Source organism: Micromys minutus, assembly GCF_963924665.1.
Source record: "Micromys minutus genome assembly, chromosome: 12".
In the NCBI taxonomy this organism is placed as follows: domain Eukaryota; kingdom Metazoa; phylum Chordata; class Mammalia; order Rodentia; family Muridae; genus Micromys; species Micromys minutus.
In genome coordinates this window covers 61,322,323-61,341,058 of record NC_137981.1, presented here as the reverse complement: position 1 = coordinate 61,341,058, position 18,736 = coordinate 61,322,323, and the positions used below count along the sequence as shown (strand labels likewise).

Genomic DNA, 18,736 nt, shown 5'->3' with positions numbered 1-18,736 from the left:
AGTCATTTGCAATGGTATCTGACGTCCCCAAGAAAAGGGGAATAAGCATGTCTCTTCTCCTGGCAGTCCCTCTGAGCAGTAAACACTGTCAGCAAATCTCTAACATTTCTAGAGAGGCCAGGACACACTGGCAGGTTGTTTTCCAACAGACACCATCACATACTATTTGCACTCATGTATGCCTTATTCCTTGTACACAGAATACCTGGAGGTCACTTTAATAATAAATCAAACTTTAATAATAAAAATCAAACTTTAGTCCCTTATGGTTAAAACATTTGATTATTTTCAACTATTTGCCATTTTTTAAAAATCTGAAAAGATGGGGTTGGAGAGATATTTTAGCTGTTAAGAGCACTGGCTGCTCTTGCAGAGGACCCAGTTCAACTCCCAGAACATACATGTCAGCTCACAATCTTCTGTAACTTTACTTTTAGAGGATCAGAACCCTGTTCCAGTCTCAGCAGAAACCAGGCATACACATGGTGCACATATGTACATGGCAAAACATCCATATGCACAAAGTAAAAATAAATCTTTACAAATTCTGAGAGAAAAAACGATATGAAAACAGGAAGTGAGTATTAGTCTGGGTGGGCCCAAGGACATCACTTTGTCAGCAAAAATGCAGTGAGTCTTATGAAGCCAAGTGAAAGTACAGACTTCTTTAAAACAGCTCTTCTAGCAAGCTACATCACACAGAGACAATTCTAGTCTGTGTAATATACGTGTATTTGCAAGTACACATGCAATTTATATGAAGGAAAGTATAGTCCTGTCTGTACCATTATAAAATCTAATCCAATATACTTATTAAAAAAGTACTAAGTAACTCTTTCAAATGCATATCTTTTACCTATGTTTAAAACAGAAAAAAGACTTACCGTCCAAAATTTTATAAAGTACTCTAAAACTGTTGCAGCCACAAAAAGGCAATATAGCAGTGAATACAACAAAAACAGCATGAAGAATTTGTAATTTGTAAATCCCACACAGTTATTCACCCTGGAAGAATACAAAAAAACATTATAAAAATAGGACAAATGATAAATACAGAAAGAGAAAGTAAAATGGGGTCTCAGGGCTTGTGGGAGAAAAGTGGATTTGTCTTATGAAATAGCTCAGCCATGTAAGATGTAAAAATTCTGGCAGCTGTACAAAAGTGGGAATACACTTGACGTCACTGACTTTATAGAGATGGTTAAGACAGTAAATTAATGCATGCCTTTTACTCATAAGAAGGAAAAAAAGGACCAGAAATCTTTGCATCGTCATTACTTGGTAATAGGTCAAGTGAGAAGTAGAAAACAAATAGTACCTTAACTATGGATGTGTTTTTAATTAACATTATATAGATTTTGCAACTCTAATGTTAATTTTTAACATATCAACCTCTGGATTATATATTTATCAGAAGACATTTTTGAAGGAAAAAATATACATATCCCTATCTATATATACGTGTGTGTGTATATATACACACACATATATACATACACATATATACATATATATGTATATATTAGTAATTCAGTTGAGCTCAATATAAGTAATTGAACTGAATCAAATATGGGAATATTAGAGCTGAATATATATATGTGTGTGTATATATATACATATATGCATATATATATGTATATATATATATATAGTTTTAGTTGTAGAGAACATATGCTTAGAATGTGTTGAGACTTTGAATTTAAGAAACAGTACCATGAGAAAAAAAAAAATCTGTTCTCAATTTCCTGCTTCTGAAGCCCAACCCTGATCTCCTTGGCTTAGGCAATTTCCACTACTATTCATACATACCAGGGACAGTGATGATCCATCTTAAGAACACATCTAGGAAGCAAGCATAAGAAAATTCATACAGAAAAATTTTGACTCTAGTTTCTCATTATTTTACTGAACCTAAAAATATCCCCTTAAGGGCTGAAGAGATGACTCAGAGGTTAACAGCACCGGCAGCTCTTCCAGAGGTGCTGAGTTCAAATCCCAGCAAGCACATGGTGGCTCACAACCATCTGTAATGGGGTCCAATGCCCTCTTCTGGTGTGTCTAAAGACAGCTACAGTGTACTCATATAAATAAAATAAATAAATCTTAAAAAAAAAATCCCCTTAAAACTAAATCTTAGGAAGCGACCTAGAAATATCAAATAGCTTGTGTAAACACCTCCATGGGTAAACAGTTACAAGGTTTTTTACATTGTGAAGTCAGAAGTCATTGGACCAGACCAAATAATATCTTATTATTCAGATGTGAGGATGACTCTTGATACATTAGAAAGGCCTGATTTAAACATCAGCTAAGGTTTGGAAAGATGGCTCAGAGGTTAAGAGCACTGACTGCTTTTTCAGAGGTCCTGAGTTCAAATCCCAGCAACCACAATGTGGCTCACAACCATATGTAATGAGATCTGGTGCCCTCCTCTAGTGTGTCTGAAGATGGTGAGAGTGTATTCATATAAATAAAAAGAAATTAATATTTAAAAATAAAAATTAGCAAAGGAGAGAAACAGATGGCCTCTAGCATTATGAGCATGCGCAGATCAACAGTACTGATCCTTAGACGTGAGCACCAGACACTAACAGATGGTCATATTCCTGCATTTTTTTTTTCTTTTCTTTCTTTCTTTCTTTTTTTTTTCTTTTTAAGATTTATCTATTTAAAGTGAGTACTTTATCTGCATATACAACTGCAGGCCAGAAGAGGGCATTGGAACCCATTACAGATGATTGTGAGCACCATGTGGTTGCTAGGAAGTGAAGTCAGAGAACTCTGGAAGAACAGCAAGTATCCTTAATGGCTGAGCCATCCATTCTTTAACATAGTTTCCTCGTGGTGATCACTACCATACTTATTGACCTCACAAATAAAGTGAGAATGAGAAACCTAACACACAGGAAGCTGCGCAGCTTGTCTAAGTGGCTTGGGTTAATCAGGGTTTTATATTAACTTCTCACATGAAAACAAGGATTAAAATGGAAGTGATGGCAGCTGAAACAACTGTAGCATTTACTTCACTGATTTTTTTTTGTTTCAATATCAACATTAAATAAAAACAATATCACTATAGTCTCTAATCCAAGAAGTAATCAACCATATTTTACAAGGAGGCTGTAACCAATCCTTCATTAACATTACATTAAGCATAGTGCAGAAAGCAAATTAAGATTAAAATTCTATTCAACTATCAGAGAAACTCTTCTAGTATATTCTAACTTACATAATCATTTATGATAGTTCTATATCCACAGCAAAAATAGGAAAAGATAAATGGCTTTACTAAATATGAAGAAGCATGTAATGTGTGTCCGTCAATAAGTTCCAGGTTAGAGCTTAAGGAAAGCAACTGAGTAACACTCACCTGTCACATGCTGAGCAGTGATGGGCCCGGTCAGGTTTAATTAACTGACATTTTTCACAATATCGGATAGCTAGAGAGAGAAGAAGGGAAAAAAAAGAAGGTGTGTGTGGTGGTCTGAATGAAAATGGTCCCTAAAGGTCCATAGAGAGTGGTGCTATTAGGAGGTGTGGTCTTGTTGGAGTAGGTGTGGCTTTGTTGGAGGAAGACTGTCACTAGATGGTGGGGTTTGAGGTCTCAGAAGCTCAAAACCAGGCTAGTGGCTTATTCATTCCTGCTGCCTGAGGATCAAGATGTAGAACTGTCAGCTCCTTCTCCAGCACCATGTTTGCCTGCATGCTGCCATGCTTCCTGCCATGATGATGATGTACTGAACCATCCCCATCATGAAAACCAGCCCCAATTAAGTGTTTTCCGTTATAAGAGTAACTGTGGTCATGGTGTCTCTTCATAGCCATAAACCCAAACTGAGACAATGTACAAACTTAATTAATTTATAAACCTTGATTTTTGGAATATACTTTGGAAACTGACAGTGATTAATTTAAAAATTCCAGAGTATACCAGAGAGTTTCTCAAAATGTCAAGAGAAAGGGGACTCTTCATAAAGAAGGACTTGAAAATCCTTCCAGAGATTTTCAAACTAAATAAAATAGATGCAAATAAGTAACTTGCAGAAGGCCAATTGCCAAGATTAGTAACAGAAACAGGCCAGAGATCCAGTCCAGAGTTCCAAGCCCAGTGTTTGCTGATATAGCATAGTCTATAATAGCTTATCGATGTACTTGGAAGCATCTTAAAGCATTCTGGTTTTGAAGTTTTGAAACAGCTTGATTTAAAGACCCTCTAAATACCTCTGTCTGCATCTATCCCTACCCCAGACCAATGACAACTCATTTTTGGAATAACAATGAAAATGTCTTTCTAAATAAATTCTAATACATGTTACAGTATTACTTAGTTCACATTCGACTGTTCAAAAGACACTGATCACCTACTATGTGCCAGGTATTCTAAACAAAAATCCCTGCTTTGTGAAGCTTATACACTCTATATTCTAGAACTAACAGAGTCAACAAAGAAAACAGCATATTAGACATCAGACAGTAAGGACAGTAGTTTAATTTTACAACATCTGAGAAAACAAAGGGCTAGAAAGTGAGGATGTGCATGCCTGTAATCTCAGCACCTAGGAGGCCTAAGGCAAGGTCCATTATCAACTAATTACACTGGTAGTTTGAGGCTAGTCTGGGATATAGGAGACTTCAGAGGAAACAAAACAAAGCAAAACAAACGCTATTTTGAAAAATGAAGGTTCTATTTAGGGGTAACAGAATTTGTGATAGAAAACTGCTCGTTCTTACAGAGGAACAGAGTTTAGTTCCCAGCACCCATGTCAAGTGGCTTTTAACCATCTATTTCCAGATCCAGACCTCCGGCCTCCAAGTATATACATAGCTACATGCAGACACATACCTAAACCTAAGAAAAAAATAAGTATTTTAAAAAATGACAAATAAGGATGTTCATTGCAACTATTTTAAATAATAAAATACCAGGAAGAATGTCTGGGTTTCTTGTTTGTTGTTAACGGTTTGTTTTGTTTTGCTTATTTGTTTGTTTTGGGGGGACGTATGAGTATTTTTCATGAATGTATGTTCTGTAAAACCAGTTTGTGCTTGGTGGCCTTGAAGGCCATAAGAGGACATCAGATCCCTAAGGGACTAGAATTACAAATAGTTGAGAGCTGGGAATTGCACTTGGGTCCTCTGGAAGATCAGCCAGTGCTCTTAACTGCTAAGCCATCTATCGCTCCAATCCCTAAGAATAATTTTATAGTTGAAAATGGCCTTATACTTCATGGTATAACTGTAGAGCATACTGTTGTGCAAAACAAGAATTTCCCATATAAAACACATATCCCATTAAGGAAAAGACAGCAAGCTGAAGATGGTGCCCCTAAAGCTGAGTCCACACAGGAAACAAACATAAGGCTTCAAGCACAGTAAGCTCAGGATCAGAAAGCAGCCAACCACCTCATGTTCCCTTTCCTCTACCTCCTCCCTTCACTCAATCTGTGACAGCTGTGCACACATACATCTAGGCGGCAGGCCTTGTTTTAAAAAAAATGGGTTGAAGTCAGCTGTGGTATTGCAAGAATTTAATCCAGCACTTGGAAGGCAGAGACAGGAAGATTACGATGAGTTTTAGGGCTACATAGTGAAACCCTGTCTAAAGGAGGGACAGAGGGAGAAAGAAAGAAACAAAGAAAACAAAGCTCAGTAATGAGCAGTTGAAGCTAATAAAATGGCTGCAATCAAAGGAAACTCCAGTTTCTTGTACAGAACTGCTAGAGAAGGACAGTGTTGACACAGCAGAGTGTGGATAGGGTGTTCTTCAGAGTTTCTACATGAGGCAAATACTGCCCATTTCCAGAAATAAAGGTGAACAAGGCAAACCTGTCTCCTGCCTCCATGACACTAGGTTTTAAATGGAAATCTGTTTCCTATGAGTTTTAACAACTCATTAAAGTACAAGTATCCTTTCAAAGCTAGAAACACAAGCATGGCTCTGACTGGACAAAGAGACAATGAATTAAAAAGGCACATGTCCAGGTGAATAATGAACCCTGATAGAGGGTTCCTGGGATGTGCTGGGGCAAAATGTCAGGTCCCTTTGAAGTCATAGGAACAGGAATGCAAAGTGCAGCTTCTTTGTTGATAAAATGTGCCAGAAATGAATATACACGTGGAAGAGATACTTTAAACCCCCTCTTAGGCTATCAAACCACTCAAACAATGGACATCAAGAAGCAGGCATTTCTTAAGGAATCTCATGCAGGAAGAAGGCTGAGGTCCTAGAAACAGCCAGGAGGGGCTTATCTCCCAGGATTTACTAGTCAAAGGCCTTGACAGAGACTGAAGCTGCAGAAAAATATGCTGAGCCATACAAAGACCAGGAAAGACTGTTTGGTTATATATACCTCTTGCCTCATATTTAAACTTAAAAGATAATCTCAGGGAAATTACCAGATCTTGTCTTTCTTCCCAATGTGGACATACTGATTAAATGTCAGGGAGAAAAATCAATTGACATTTTATGAATCCCTTTAATTGGCTTACTAAAGACTTACTAAGGTAGCTGAGCATGGCATATTAGGGCTACCAAGGCAACATTGACATGGATTGTGTATACAGCTAATACTCCACCTAATACTCCACCCCTCTTAAGAAACCCTCTCACTTGCCCTGAATAGGAAAGTAGAGAGTATAGTGGTAAATCTACCCAAATAGACCACAGCTTGCTTTCCTAATTACTGAGTTGTGTTTTCATTGAATGGGTTTATTTGGGTTGAAGAGGAAACACAACAAATTGGCGATTGGGTTGAAAAGGATATTGCAACAACTATCTTTAAAAAGAAATCTATGAACAGACTTTTGGTAATTATACACTGCCCAAATTTTGCACAGCTTGGGAATTCATAAACCCATTGAAAGTATGAATCAGGGTTTAAAACATCTGATATATAGAACTACAATCACTATTATAAACCAGTTATTTCAAAATTCTATATAAAAAAGGACTATTTAAATGACCTATTGGAAATGAAGTTTGCTACAATGTCATCTCATATGTGGAGCTGCACATCTCATATCACTTTTAGACCTCATATCACTTAATATTTTGTATTTCTATCGACCCAGGAATGTAGACAATTATTCTCATGTTGAAATGAAGAAACAGCACAGGACAGGAGGCAGCGGAGGCCTCTCATCCTTGCTGGCTACGAATGAAGAAAACCTTGCTAACAATAGTATGAACCATGTTTGCAGTCAAAGTGCATGTTCTGATCTCAGCATGACCTATGTAAGTAAGAGTTTCTTTGGCTTTCTGACCTGTTTTTAATTTCTTTAATATCTGTACAAGGTACTTCATAAATCACATAGTGGTCACATTTACTAAGACACAGAAAAGTAACTCCTTGCTGGGAAACCCACAACAGCTCCTGTGTGCACTAGTGTCCTAAGCCTGCCCCTTCTTAGCACTGAGGAATATGGCTTGCTGGTAGAATGGTTGCCTAGTGACACCAAAAGAGTCCAGCCTGCTTCTCTTACCTTTTGAAGCTGATGTAGTGTAGATAGGCAAGTCTCTTGATGCTCTTCTCAAAATGTCTTGCTGTCTTTCTTGGCTGAATTCCTTCTCATAACGTTCCTTCTCAGGGTTTGACAAGTAGAACTAGATGGAGAGAGACAACTACTAAATTTGTACTTCTTGGCTAGTGTATTAAGAAAAAGTTTTACCTGAAATAGGGGAAGGATCCCCAAATATTGTGCTTCATGAAAACAAAACTCATTCCAACTTAACTTTGTGTAAATTTTAACAAAAACTGTGCAGATTAACAGTGTTATTATATTTCCTATGAATGACAGCATAAGAGAAATTCCATTATTTTTGCATCTTTGCCTTTTACAGATGAAATTAAAATCCTTAATAACTCAGTTTTAAAAAATGTTGAGAGCTGAGAAATATGGCTTAGTGGTAGAATGTGTGCATAGTGACGCCAAATATTTTTAACAATTATACAAGTAAAATTAAAGCAACTATGTATATAAAGTACATATAAGCAAATATGAAACATTTCTAAGTAAACATAAGTAAATGTGAAAGTTTCAAGTGTCTTTCTTCTTTACTTGCATGTTTATGTATATATAAACATGTATATGTATGGTATATGTATGTGCTCATGGTGGGTATATGCACAGGTGTTTAAAGGACAGAGATCAGTGTTAAGTGTTTTTCTCAATCACTCTCCACTTTATTCTTTTTTTTAATCTTAAAACTTTATTTTTAAAAAAAGAGGGGTACATATACAGATTTTTAAAGGCATTATGGCATAACACTATATAAATATTTTTGTCAGTACTTAATTCTTTTAGAGGTTTGATAGCATGCATTGAAATCCCACTAGTTACCATAAGCATAAAGTACATGTAGAACAGAACGTAACATGGAAACAGATTTCTTGGCGAGTATAGATTAAGCATAATGATCTTTGAATACCAAATATTGCCACAAGGCTATATTCTTAGCTCTTGGATTATTAATGATTTAAGGTCCAGGTGTACCACACTCTGAGAGGGTGCTATACATTTATTTTTTCCTAAGGACTGAGGCTTTAATTTTCTGGCCTTTGTTTTTCTTGGGCTTCATATGGCCTGTGAGTTGTTTCTGGGGTGTTCAGAGCTTTCTGGAGTTAGTACACTTTATTCTTTGAGCCAGAGTCTCTTATTGGACTCAGAGCCCATCATGTTTGCTAGGGTGGCTAGCCAATAAGCTTCCATGAATCAGGTGTCTTTTTCTGCTGCACCAGTGCTGGGGGTACAAATGCAATGTGTTTAGCTTATATGCTAAGGATCTGAATTCAGGTTTTGACAACAGCACTTTCCCAGCTGAGCCTCCCCCCCAGGCAGCATTTCCTTCTCTGTTTCTTTGTTTCTCTGTGTAGCCAAGGCTATCCTAGAACTGGATCTGCAGACCAGGCTAGCCCTGAATTCCTGCCTCTGTCTGCCTCGTGCACAGACTACTGGCATGCAGCACCATGTCCAGCTCCCTCCACTCTTAAAATTCTTTTCACCTGTTCTTCTCCCAGTGTTCTTAAGACACAGAGGGAGTGATACAGATGCCCCTATTTAGGGCTGAGCACTCAACAAATTATCTCTTTTCAGCATTTCAACCAGTTATGAGTTTCTGCAGTAACTGCTACTATCCTATACAAAAAGCAGCTTCTCTTACCAGAGCTAGGTTCTAGAGAATTTAATTTTTACAAGGAAAGCCAAAAGGTTGCTATGCTTGAGTTATAGTGAAATCCCTGTCAAGGAATCCCATGCTTAGTTTTTCCAAATGCCTCAATAAAATAGAAGTTACTGCTCACACTTTTTATTATTATTATTACTGCTCACACTTTTCATTATTAGTGTAGTATTAGCAGAAACCAGACACACTGGATCCTCTGGGGGTAGATCATAGACTTTTGAGACACCATCTGTCATGGGTCGGGTTCTCAGTACTAAATTCAGGTCTTCTGGAAGAGCAGCCAGCCCGCGCTCATCTGCTGAGTCATCTCTCCAGTCCCCACTGGTTTTTTTCTTTTCTTTCTTTTTTTTTTTTTTTAAAGGCAACCAACTGTGTATTCTCTTCAGAGTCACCTGGGTTCATCACCTTATCTACATCTCCTTTTCTCAATGAGATACTCCTTCTTAGGTGTAGGTGTCTGACTCTAGATTTGTTCTGGGGGCAGGGAGGAGCTTAAAAACTGTTTTCATAAAATACATTACCATATATTCTTCCCTCCCCCAACTCCTATGTCCTCCCTCCCCACTTCCCTACTGACTTCATGTTCTTCCTCTTTCACTCAAAACAAAAAACAAAAACCCCAAAGCCAAAACTCAAAACAAACCCAAAAAGACAAAAAGAAAAAGAAAAGAAAAAAAAAACAAATACCCCAAAACCATCGAGTTCCCCTCTAGTTTATTTCTTTTGAGGCAGAATCTTGCTATGAACCCCAGGCCAGCCTAGAAACAGCTATGTAGCCCACGCTGGCCTTGAATGTATGATCCTCTTTCCTCTCCTTTCCTGGTGCCACCAAGATACCAAATAGGTTCATTTCAGGTACATTTTCCTATCAAGTATGAATTTAGTTGATCTTTTTATTGTCATCCCAAGGGACTTCCCTTTCCCATGCCTTCTTATAACTAGAATTTTCTACATTAAAAAAAAAAAAAAAAATCAAGTCTATCTTGATAATTTTGCTTTTTAAAACTAAGACTTTTTTTAAAATCATGTTTCAGATTTTAACAAGTGATCCTCCATTTTTACTTATTTGTGTTTTCTTTTCAAAAGGCCAAAGACTCACTAACTAGAATTTCACGTAATCCCACTTACAGAACACTTTGATCTGTGCTACCTCAAACAGGGAAGTGCCCCATCACTTGTAAGAGTGATGGACTACATATACTGTTATAAATAAGACAATAGCTTGGGCTCAGGAAACCATGAGTGTAAGAGATCATAAAATTTTTATATTACACATTACTGGCAAAGACAGACTGTCTGTATTCTCTGGAATCTTTTTCTAGCGACGATTAAAGTAAATGCTCTATCTTTTTACTACTGCTGTCACTGCTTACCAAATCTCAACAACACAGGGCATTCAGAAGTAAGCCATCTTCCTAGGTTATCCAGCATGGCTTTCTCAAAACGAAGAGCAGAAAGCACAGTCAGAGAAGATGTATACACTCTTATGGTGAAAGTCTACACAAACGTTTCTGTGCCTCATAGACTCAACACTTTCAGGAGGAGAAGTAAAATCTCATGATATGAGGTCCAATAATTACATGGCCTCTGACCAGGCATCTACAATTCCTCTGGACTGACATATTTAGCCTGTAGCAGTATTCCAGACCTCAGCTTGACTGCCCTTTTACCCATCATCATCATTTTTACTTAAGAATTAAAGTAAAAAAAAAATAACTTTCAGATACTAGACTATATAATGTTCAATACTACTGACTGTAATCCAAATTAAATTATGAGATGCCATTATTACCTTAAATTCAATGTTCAGAAAATTCCACTTAAATATGTAAATTAAACCAAGGATGGTTCTGTGTGAATTCAGCATGCACAAAGTCCTGGGTTCAATCCCCAGCAACAAAATGACTACGAATAGATGCTTTTACATCATTATTACTTTAAAGGGATAGTTTTGCTATGTTGCTCAGGGTCATCTCCAACTCCTGCATTCAAGCATTCCTCCTGACCCAGTTGCCCTGTAGTTGACATTACAAGCTTAACCCAGAGTCTAACTACAAACATATGTTAAATACCAATTCAGAAGCCAGGCACAGCAGGGCACACCTTTAACACTCAGGAAGCAGAGACAGGGAGATCTCTGAGTTTGAGAGTAGCCTAATCTATAGAGCAAATTCACGGCAGCCAGAGCTACACAAAGAAACTCTGTCTCCCAAAACAAAACAGCAGTAACAACACATCAAGGCCCATGGTTGAGGAGATGAATGACTAAGAATTTCTGTTATTCCAAAGGACCTGAATTTGGTTCTCAGCACCAGCATGCCAGCTTACGACTGTCACTGACTCTAATTCCTGAAGATTCAGCACCCTAACAACAGACACATATGCAGTGCAACATTCATACCTGCAGCATGAACAGCTAAAGCACTGTTTCAAATGGCATAAAAAGAAATCTTGCCTTCAAAACAAAGAACTGTAAAATAAAAATCAGTGCAACAGCAATACAGGTGCTAGGCAGGTCACTGATAGAGAAAAGACTTTCCCAGTGGTGGACTTTGTACAGTAGAATATCTGCACCTGAAAAGGCCACTGGTACAGTAACAGCATGACTGTCACTCAAATAACCACTACTTTTCTGACAGATCTGATGCCTACTCCACAAGAGGAAATTCATTCCTAGCAGTAAATCTAGATTAATGCCCACGGCTGAAGGGTAGAGCAGTGATGACAACATACACCACCACTATTACAGTTTTTTTGCCATATGGATGACATGGTGTCAAACTGCCTTATAGTTATGACTTTACCCATGCAGTAGAGCTGCACTCTCAGCCTTGGTCAGAGCTTGTTTGCAGTGGCTGATGGCTAATGCAGAGACTTATAATTGGACAAAATGCTAAGAATATGTGACTGTTGACAGGTCAGCTCCAAACACAACATCTCCATTATCCCTTCCAAGGCTCAGGAAGGCAAGCAGCTCATAAGGCCCTACCCCTAGTTGAGGAAACAGCACATAATGGCTACCAGGGATAGAAGAATTATTTTTCTTTAGTGGTGTGGGCACTGGTAAGTTGCTCATGCTCCAGTAAATAAATCAGATAATCCTAATCCAATTCAGTGAGTCATAAACACACACACACACACACACACACACACACACTCACTCACATACACAGGAAGAAAGGGTTTAGAGGGTTGAAGAAGAAGAGAATGGGGGCTAAGTATGATCAAAATACATGAGACTGTCATTTTTTTTTAATTTATCTTAATCTTTATTTCAAGGTAAGATAAAAATAGTGATTTCAAAGAAGATTCTTGGATAAGGTGGTAGAGACCATAAAGGGGATATACCCTAAAAATAAAGGGGAGTTTTCCAGAAAGACAAAGAAAAATAAATCTTGGCAGAGGGGATAACGAGAGACAACTGGGTGTGAAAATAGCTTAGGGCTGGAACAAAGCTCCCTTTCAAAGGCAATAGTGATAAAGATGATTAATAAGATTGCATGCAGTTAGCAGAGTGAGTAAGGCTGGTATGTTAGTTATCATGTGAGTGAACATCATCTGTTATTTTGCAGTAGACTGGCAATTTCTATACACTTACAACCAGAAAATGGTGGGTCCAATTTTGCTGGGTATTAGTGTTGGGATTCTGTAAACCCCACCCCACAGTTACCTAGCAATAGCCAGGTATGTTCTGCCCCAGTTACCTGACACTATAAAGCGGCTTCTTGCTCCCTCCTCTCTCTCTTGGCCTTTTGGTCTCTTGCTCTCCCCTTCTTGCCCCTCCTCTCCTCATCCCCCACCCCCCAATGCTCATGGCCAGATTCTGCTTTTCTACTCCTCTTCTTTCTCTCTGCCCCTACTACACTTTTAACTCCTCCCACGACCTGAATAAACTCTATTCTATACTATACAATCCTGTGGCTGGTCCCTTAGGAGGAAGGGATTTCCAACATGGGTCCCCCAAAGGCATCCTCCTTACCCCCATGCCTCGTCACACCTCCATGGGCCATATCCTCCCCTGACTTCATCTTTTTCCTAACAATGGGACCTCATGCTTATAGCCCAGTACCTGACAGGCTGTGGTAGGAAGACTAGCTTGAATATAAGACCCCTTGGGTTACAGAGAAAAACACTGCCTCAAATCCAGGAAAGAAACAAGACAAAACAAGAAAAGCAAGCAGGCATCCATTTTTCTTAAGGAGGTGGTATAATGCTGACAAGTCATCCTCATTGGTAGACACCCATTCACCATTCTTTCAGGTTTTAATCAATCTGCCTATTCTATAGAAACAGGTCTCATTTATACCATGAGGACACTATAGGAAACAATAAAGATTTTCCTTTCAGAAAGTCCAGTAGAAGACTTATAAACATCTCAGTGGGACTCCAAATCCTAAGTAAGCACCGTGGTGACATCACCTAACAGGAGCTTTTCCTCCCCAGAATAACTTTTACCCTGCTCTCCTAGGCCATATCACTTTTCTAACATTACTTCGATTTTCTAAATTTATTATAGTCTTTCTGCCATATGCTTGTTTAACACCTGACTCTGACTTTAATATAAAGGTCTAACCGAAAATCAGGTCTATCTGATTTTCTTGCAGATCAGAAGCAAGACAGGTGGTTAGTATTTTAAACTACATGGTCTATAATTTTTAACAAACTTTGAAAAGTTAACACGAAGAAAACAATATTACTATCATAATATTTAAATATTAATCCTGAAGCAGAAATATGTTAAAAATTCTCCTTGTAAAATGTCAGTCTTCACATGTATCCCACAGAGACAGGCATGATTTTCTGACAAAAAAACTGAAGCTCATAATTAATTTGTTGAAGACAGAGAAAAAAAAAATCAAACTCAACCAATCTTAACTCTAACGAGTGTGTGTATGTGTCTGCATGAATTCATATGTGCTTGTAGATGTGCATGCTGTTCGTTTGTTTTTTGGGTCTCACTATGTCCAAGGATGGCTTTGAATTTGCAATCCTCCTACTGAATGCTACATTAAGAGTGCCACCGTCATGCCCAGCCTACAGAAGAATCTTGATCACCTTGCTATACTAAATTTCAAGGAGGGAAGAATTCACCTGTGTCAAGGCAAGATAGACACCAATTATAAAACTTACTGCACTTAGATGTTTACCTATATTACTATTACCTATATATCTTCCAAGCAGAGAAATGCAGTGGCAGCAAGATGAACCTTTCCATAGTGACACATCCTTTAGATACAGCACATTTGTTCATGGCTGAGAAAATATGCTAAATTTCTAAATACTAGCCCCACTTACCTAACTGAATTCTGACCCTAAAACTTTTCACATAGTGTCTAAGAAAATTCAGCATCCCAGAAACAATTAGTACAACTAAACATTTCCTATGCTGTCAGTAGATTGTGCTGAGAACAAGCCAATGACTCATAGTCACATTACCAAAGAGTTTTACAAATGGAAACAGAACAGCGTTTCATGCAAGGTTTTAACACAGTAAGACAAGGGAATATCATTCCATAATCAGTTAAAACATTTGACAATTTACCAACAGAAAATTTACCTCTTTGGAGGGGCTAGCGGGAGATGTGAATATTGTCATCCAATAGGACCATACAAACATAACAAAGAACAGATGGAAAGCCACAAGGTAAACAACGGTCTTTCCTGGTAAATAAAAACAAATATTTCATTGAGTCCAGGTGAAAAGAAAAATGCATTATATTAAAACAGTACTTGAGTCACAAAATCTAATTTAATAAAAACTTTTATCTAAATATCAGGTATATAAACTTTTTTACTATGTAACATTAGGAAGATATTAAGAAATACTCAATACTTATATTTCACAGTGTAAGGTTATAAAATAGTTTACTTATAAACCTTAAGTTTATGGGTAAAGGCTACATTTGGTGAGACTTGATAACATTCAGTTGCTGAGGATCTCAGCTAAAACCACTTTTGAACACCTGCCTTAACCTCTGAGTTATGGTGTAGTGTGTTTGTGTCACCATGCCCACTTGGATGTGAATTCTTAAAAGAAAGGTTTTTTTGACAGGCTGGCCTTGAACTTATTTTGTAGTCCAAGGTGGCCTGGAATTCATGACTCTCCTACCTCTGCTTCTGTGTGAGAATAATTAAGTGTAAGTGTAACCCATGTGCACCAATAAATGGCCATTACTGTAACTTTAAGTTTTCCTTAAATGCTAATTTTTAATAACTTTTAAATTACTTAAAAGGACCCATCACTATGAACTTTAAACCAGGGGAAATTAAAAACAAAAAGTTAGAATGTTTTTACTATCACCAAAAATAATGAAAAAATTTGAGTAACTCAATTTCTGTCTGGGTTAGAAAGAGTATTCTGGAATTTGATACATTTGATACATGGAATTCCAATTATCAACTTGCTGATATGGTATTAAACATTTTGTTGTGTTCTATAGTTTTTCTACTTGAAAAAAAATTAGGGTTGGCTTTATAAGAAGCAAGAACCACTGACTAGGGGTGAACTTTTTTTTGGTGTGAAATGTTCCATATATACACTCTAAAGAAAAGTTTGAACTTCTACTCATTTTAAAAGTCAGATTAAATGTCATTTCTTCCACAAAGTCCTCTCTCTTCCCAGAGCTTACTTTTTTCACAGGTCACTCTTCTATAACTCACACATGCTTAGACTTCAATTACAGCACTTACATCAATAAAGTCAGGTGCTTAAAATGTCAAATTAATAAATGTAAAACACCAGTGTATCCTAATATAGCTAGGGGACTTCCTAGTCACACCAGGCTTTAGCTACTCCAGCTCCATTTCCTATGGAAAGCCTCTTAGCATATGACATGCTTTCTTTCTAACCCTTAAGAGTGTAAACAAGGAGTCTTAGAGAATTCGAGATATTGCTCAATGTCACTTGTATGAAATCTTAAGGCCAGAATTGAAATTCACAACTGTGGAGAGCTTTTGGGGCCGCTTGACAAGAATTTGACAATTGGGCCAGGACAAGGAAGTAGGCTCCAGGCAGGAAACTGATAATGGGCCAGGACTGGGAAGCAAGCTCAGGCAGGAATCTGATTCTGGGCTAGAACAAAGAAGTAGGCAACAGGTAAGAATATGACTTTGGGCTAGGACAGGAAAGTAGGCTCAGATATCTTTGTGGTTCTGATAAGCCCTTAGAAACAGTGATTATAGGACTTTGTTTATTGCCATGCTAGTTCCTTGACTATTTGTGTTTACAGTCTTGCTCGCTCCTTAACCTAGAACTGACCTTATTACTTGCATGTAATTAAAATGGTATAAAAGTAAACTAGGAAAAAAATAAAACTGCCTCAGACTCAGAACTGGCTGGAGTCAGGCTACAGTGTTGTCTAATTGTCTTTTTTCTTTCTAGTCCTCGATCCTGTTGACTAACTGAGCTGGCTTGATCTCACAACTGCTTGATAAAAATCTAAGGTCCTTCATTTGTCTTCATATCACCAAAATTGTGTTTTCCTCCACTTTTCCAGTCAGCATTTAACTAGTCAGTTCTACTTCTGTACTAGTATCTGAATTCAAAATAAAACCCTAATCACAACTTCCTCTATATTTCAAATACTCTCTTTTCACTCCCACTAATATTGTTATCCACACTAAAAACTGGGGCTTCAGCAAGCTGCATTTCTCCTATCCTGACCATTCCCACTGGGTCAAATCTCAGGGTTTACCCAGTGGGCTCAAAAATCACTATTTCATTGGGTTTTTCTTTGGAAATACATTTGGGGCCTCCTTCTCTGACTTTAGTAGTATTTCACCAGCACCCCTGTATTCACTTCTGCCCACATCAAGCCAGCATTCTTCATCTACACATGGCTAGACAGCTTTAAGGCATATGATAATACCAAAGTCCTTTAAATTTAATTACTTACATCTAAGACCAACATAGGGAGGGGCTGGAGAGATGGCTCAGTGGTTAAGAGCACTGACTGCTCTTCCAGAGGTCCGGAATTCAAATCCCAGCAACCACATGGTGGCTCACAACCATCTGTAATGAGATCTGATGCCCTCTTCTGGTGTGTCTGAAGACAGCTACAGTGTACTCACATAAAGTAAACAAATAAATCTTTTTTAAAAAAAAAGGACCAACATAAACAGACTCTTCAACTGTTTAACATTTTTTAACAAAATTAACTGTATTACAAAATAATTTTAACTCTCACAAAACTAGTATGTAGTAAAATGGGTGGTTACTTCAAAATCCTACAGAAAACTTTATACAGAAAGAGAACATCAATACACAGAGACTAAGAACTCTCAGGGGTGGTGGTGATTTGGAGCTGGTTATATTCTGACCATCCAAGTGACTAACTTTTATTCAACTATATTGAAAAGAATCCAGTGCCTTTTTCTAGTGTGATCTCAGATCAACTGTGGTATATCTCCAACAGTTTGATTTGAGATGAAATGTGATTTTAAGAATCTGAAGCAATAGCATTTTCTAAACAATTTCAAAGATAAACTTGTTAGCCACATCTTGAAGTGTTCTTTTAACATTTACTATTGGAAAATCTATATATATAACTTTTGGAAATTTCTATTCTCTGTGCACACAAACAAAATGGTTTGCTTTCAAAGTAATAAAATTAAGTTCTTAGCACAATGCCTGGGATATAAATTAAAAGATGACAAATAGTAAATAGTAAGAGAAAATACTGGTTTTAACTAAATTCAAATTCATGTGATTTGTTTTGTTTTTGTCTTTGGGGTGGGGATGGAGGGCTAAGGAACATTTAGGGTCTTGGTCTTGTTTTTTTATTAGTAGCCTACCACTGAGCTGCCCTTTGCACTTCCTTCTCCCCATTCTCGGTTTTAGAGACAGGGTTTCTCTGTGTATCCCTGGCTCTGGCTCTCCTGGAACTAGCTCTGTAGACCAGGGCTGGCCTCCAACTCACGGAGATCCGCATGTCTCTGCCTCCTGAGCACTGAGATTCGCTCAGGTGTGTGCTGCCACCACCACCTAGCACCTTTCAGTTCTTGATTTTGGAGTGACAAGGTCTTGGGTTGCTTCTAAACTTACTGTGTAGACCAGGCTGGCCTAAAATTCACAAGGCTCTTAATCTTTAGTCTCCCAAGTGCTGAGATCAGAAGTACATCCACCATACCCAGTTTAAAAGACTATTAAGAGGTAAACTTCTAGTCACATATTGAAAGTGGTCTGGCAAGATGGCTCAGCAGGTAAAGACACTAAACAGAATTTGGCCCACACAGGAAGGTGAGAACTCCCAAAAGTTGTCCTCTGACCTACTCATGTGCATGCATATATACACATACATACATACATACAATGTGAAAAAAGAAATATATAAAGTAGAATATCTGCAAACAAATCAAAGCTCTAAGAAAATGCTAAATCTATAAATCAAAGTTTATATTCAAAAACCACTTGTAACTCAATGTTTCCTATAGGATAGCCTTTAAGAAGGTAGAAAAAGTATTCTTTAAGACATGGTTAAAAAAAATAATAAAACAAATAAGAACTTTGAAAAAATAATGTTAAAGCCGAGTAGATGGTATATGCCTCTGACACCA

The 18,736-nt window shown here is 37.6% G+C and overlaps 1 protein-coding gene across 2 annotated transcripts in view; it reads right to left on the bottom strand.

Moving 5' to 3' along the window:
• The window catches only part of ZDHHC20 (zDHHC palmitoyltransferase 20), a gene marked incomplete at its 5' end in the record, with an annotated part of 48,031 nt that overhangs the window by 16,223 nt on the left and 13,072 nt on the right, over positions 1-18,736 (bottom strand). For both annotated transcript variants that reach the window (XM_080926417.1, XM_080926418.1), the window contains 5 exons: positions 885-1,005; positions 1,810-1,842; positions 3,371-3,440; positions 7,483-7,603; positions 14,739-14,842. In XM_080926417.1, coding sequence (XP_080782543.1) covers positions 885-1,005; positions 1,810-1,842; positions 3,371-3,440; positions 7,483-7,603; positions 14,739-14,842 — 449 coding nt within the window. The remainder of the gene's footprint in view (positions 1-884; positions 1,006-1,809; positions 1,843-3,370; positions 3,441-7,482; positions 7,604-14,738; positions 14,843-18,736) is intronic.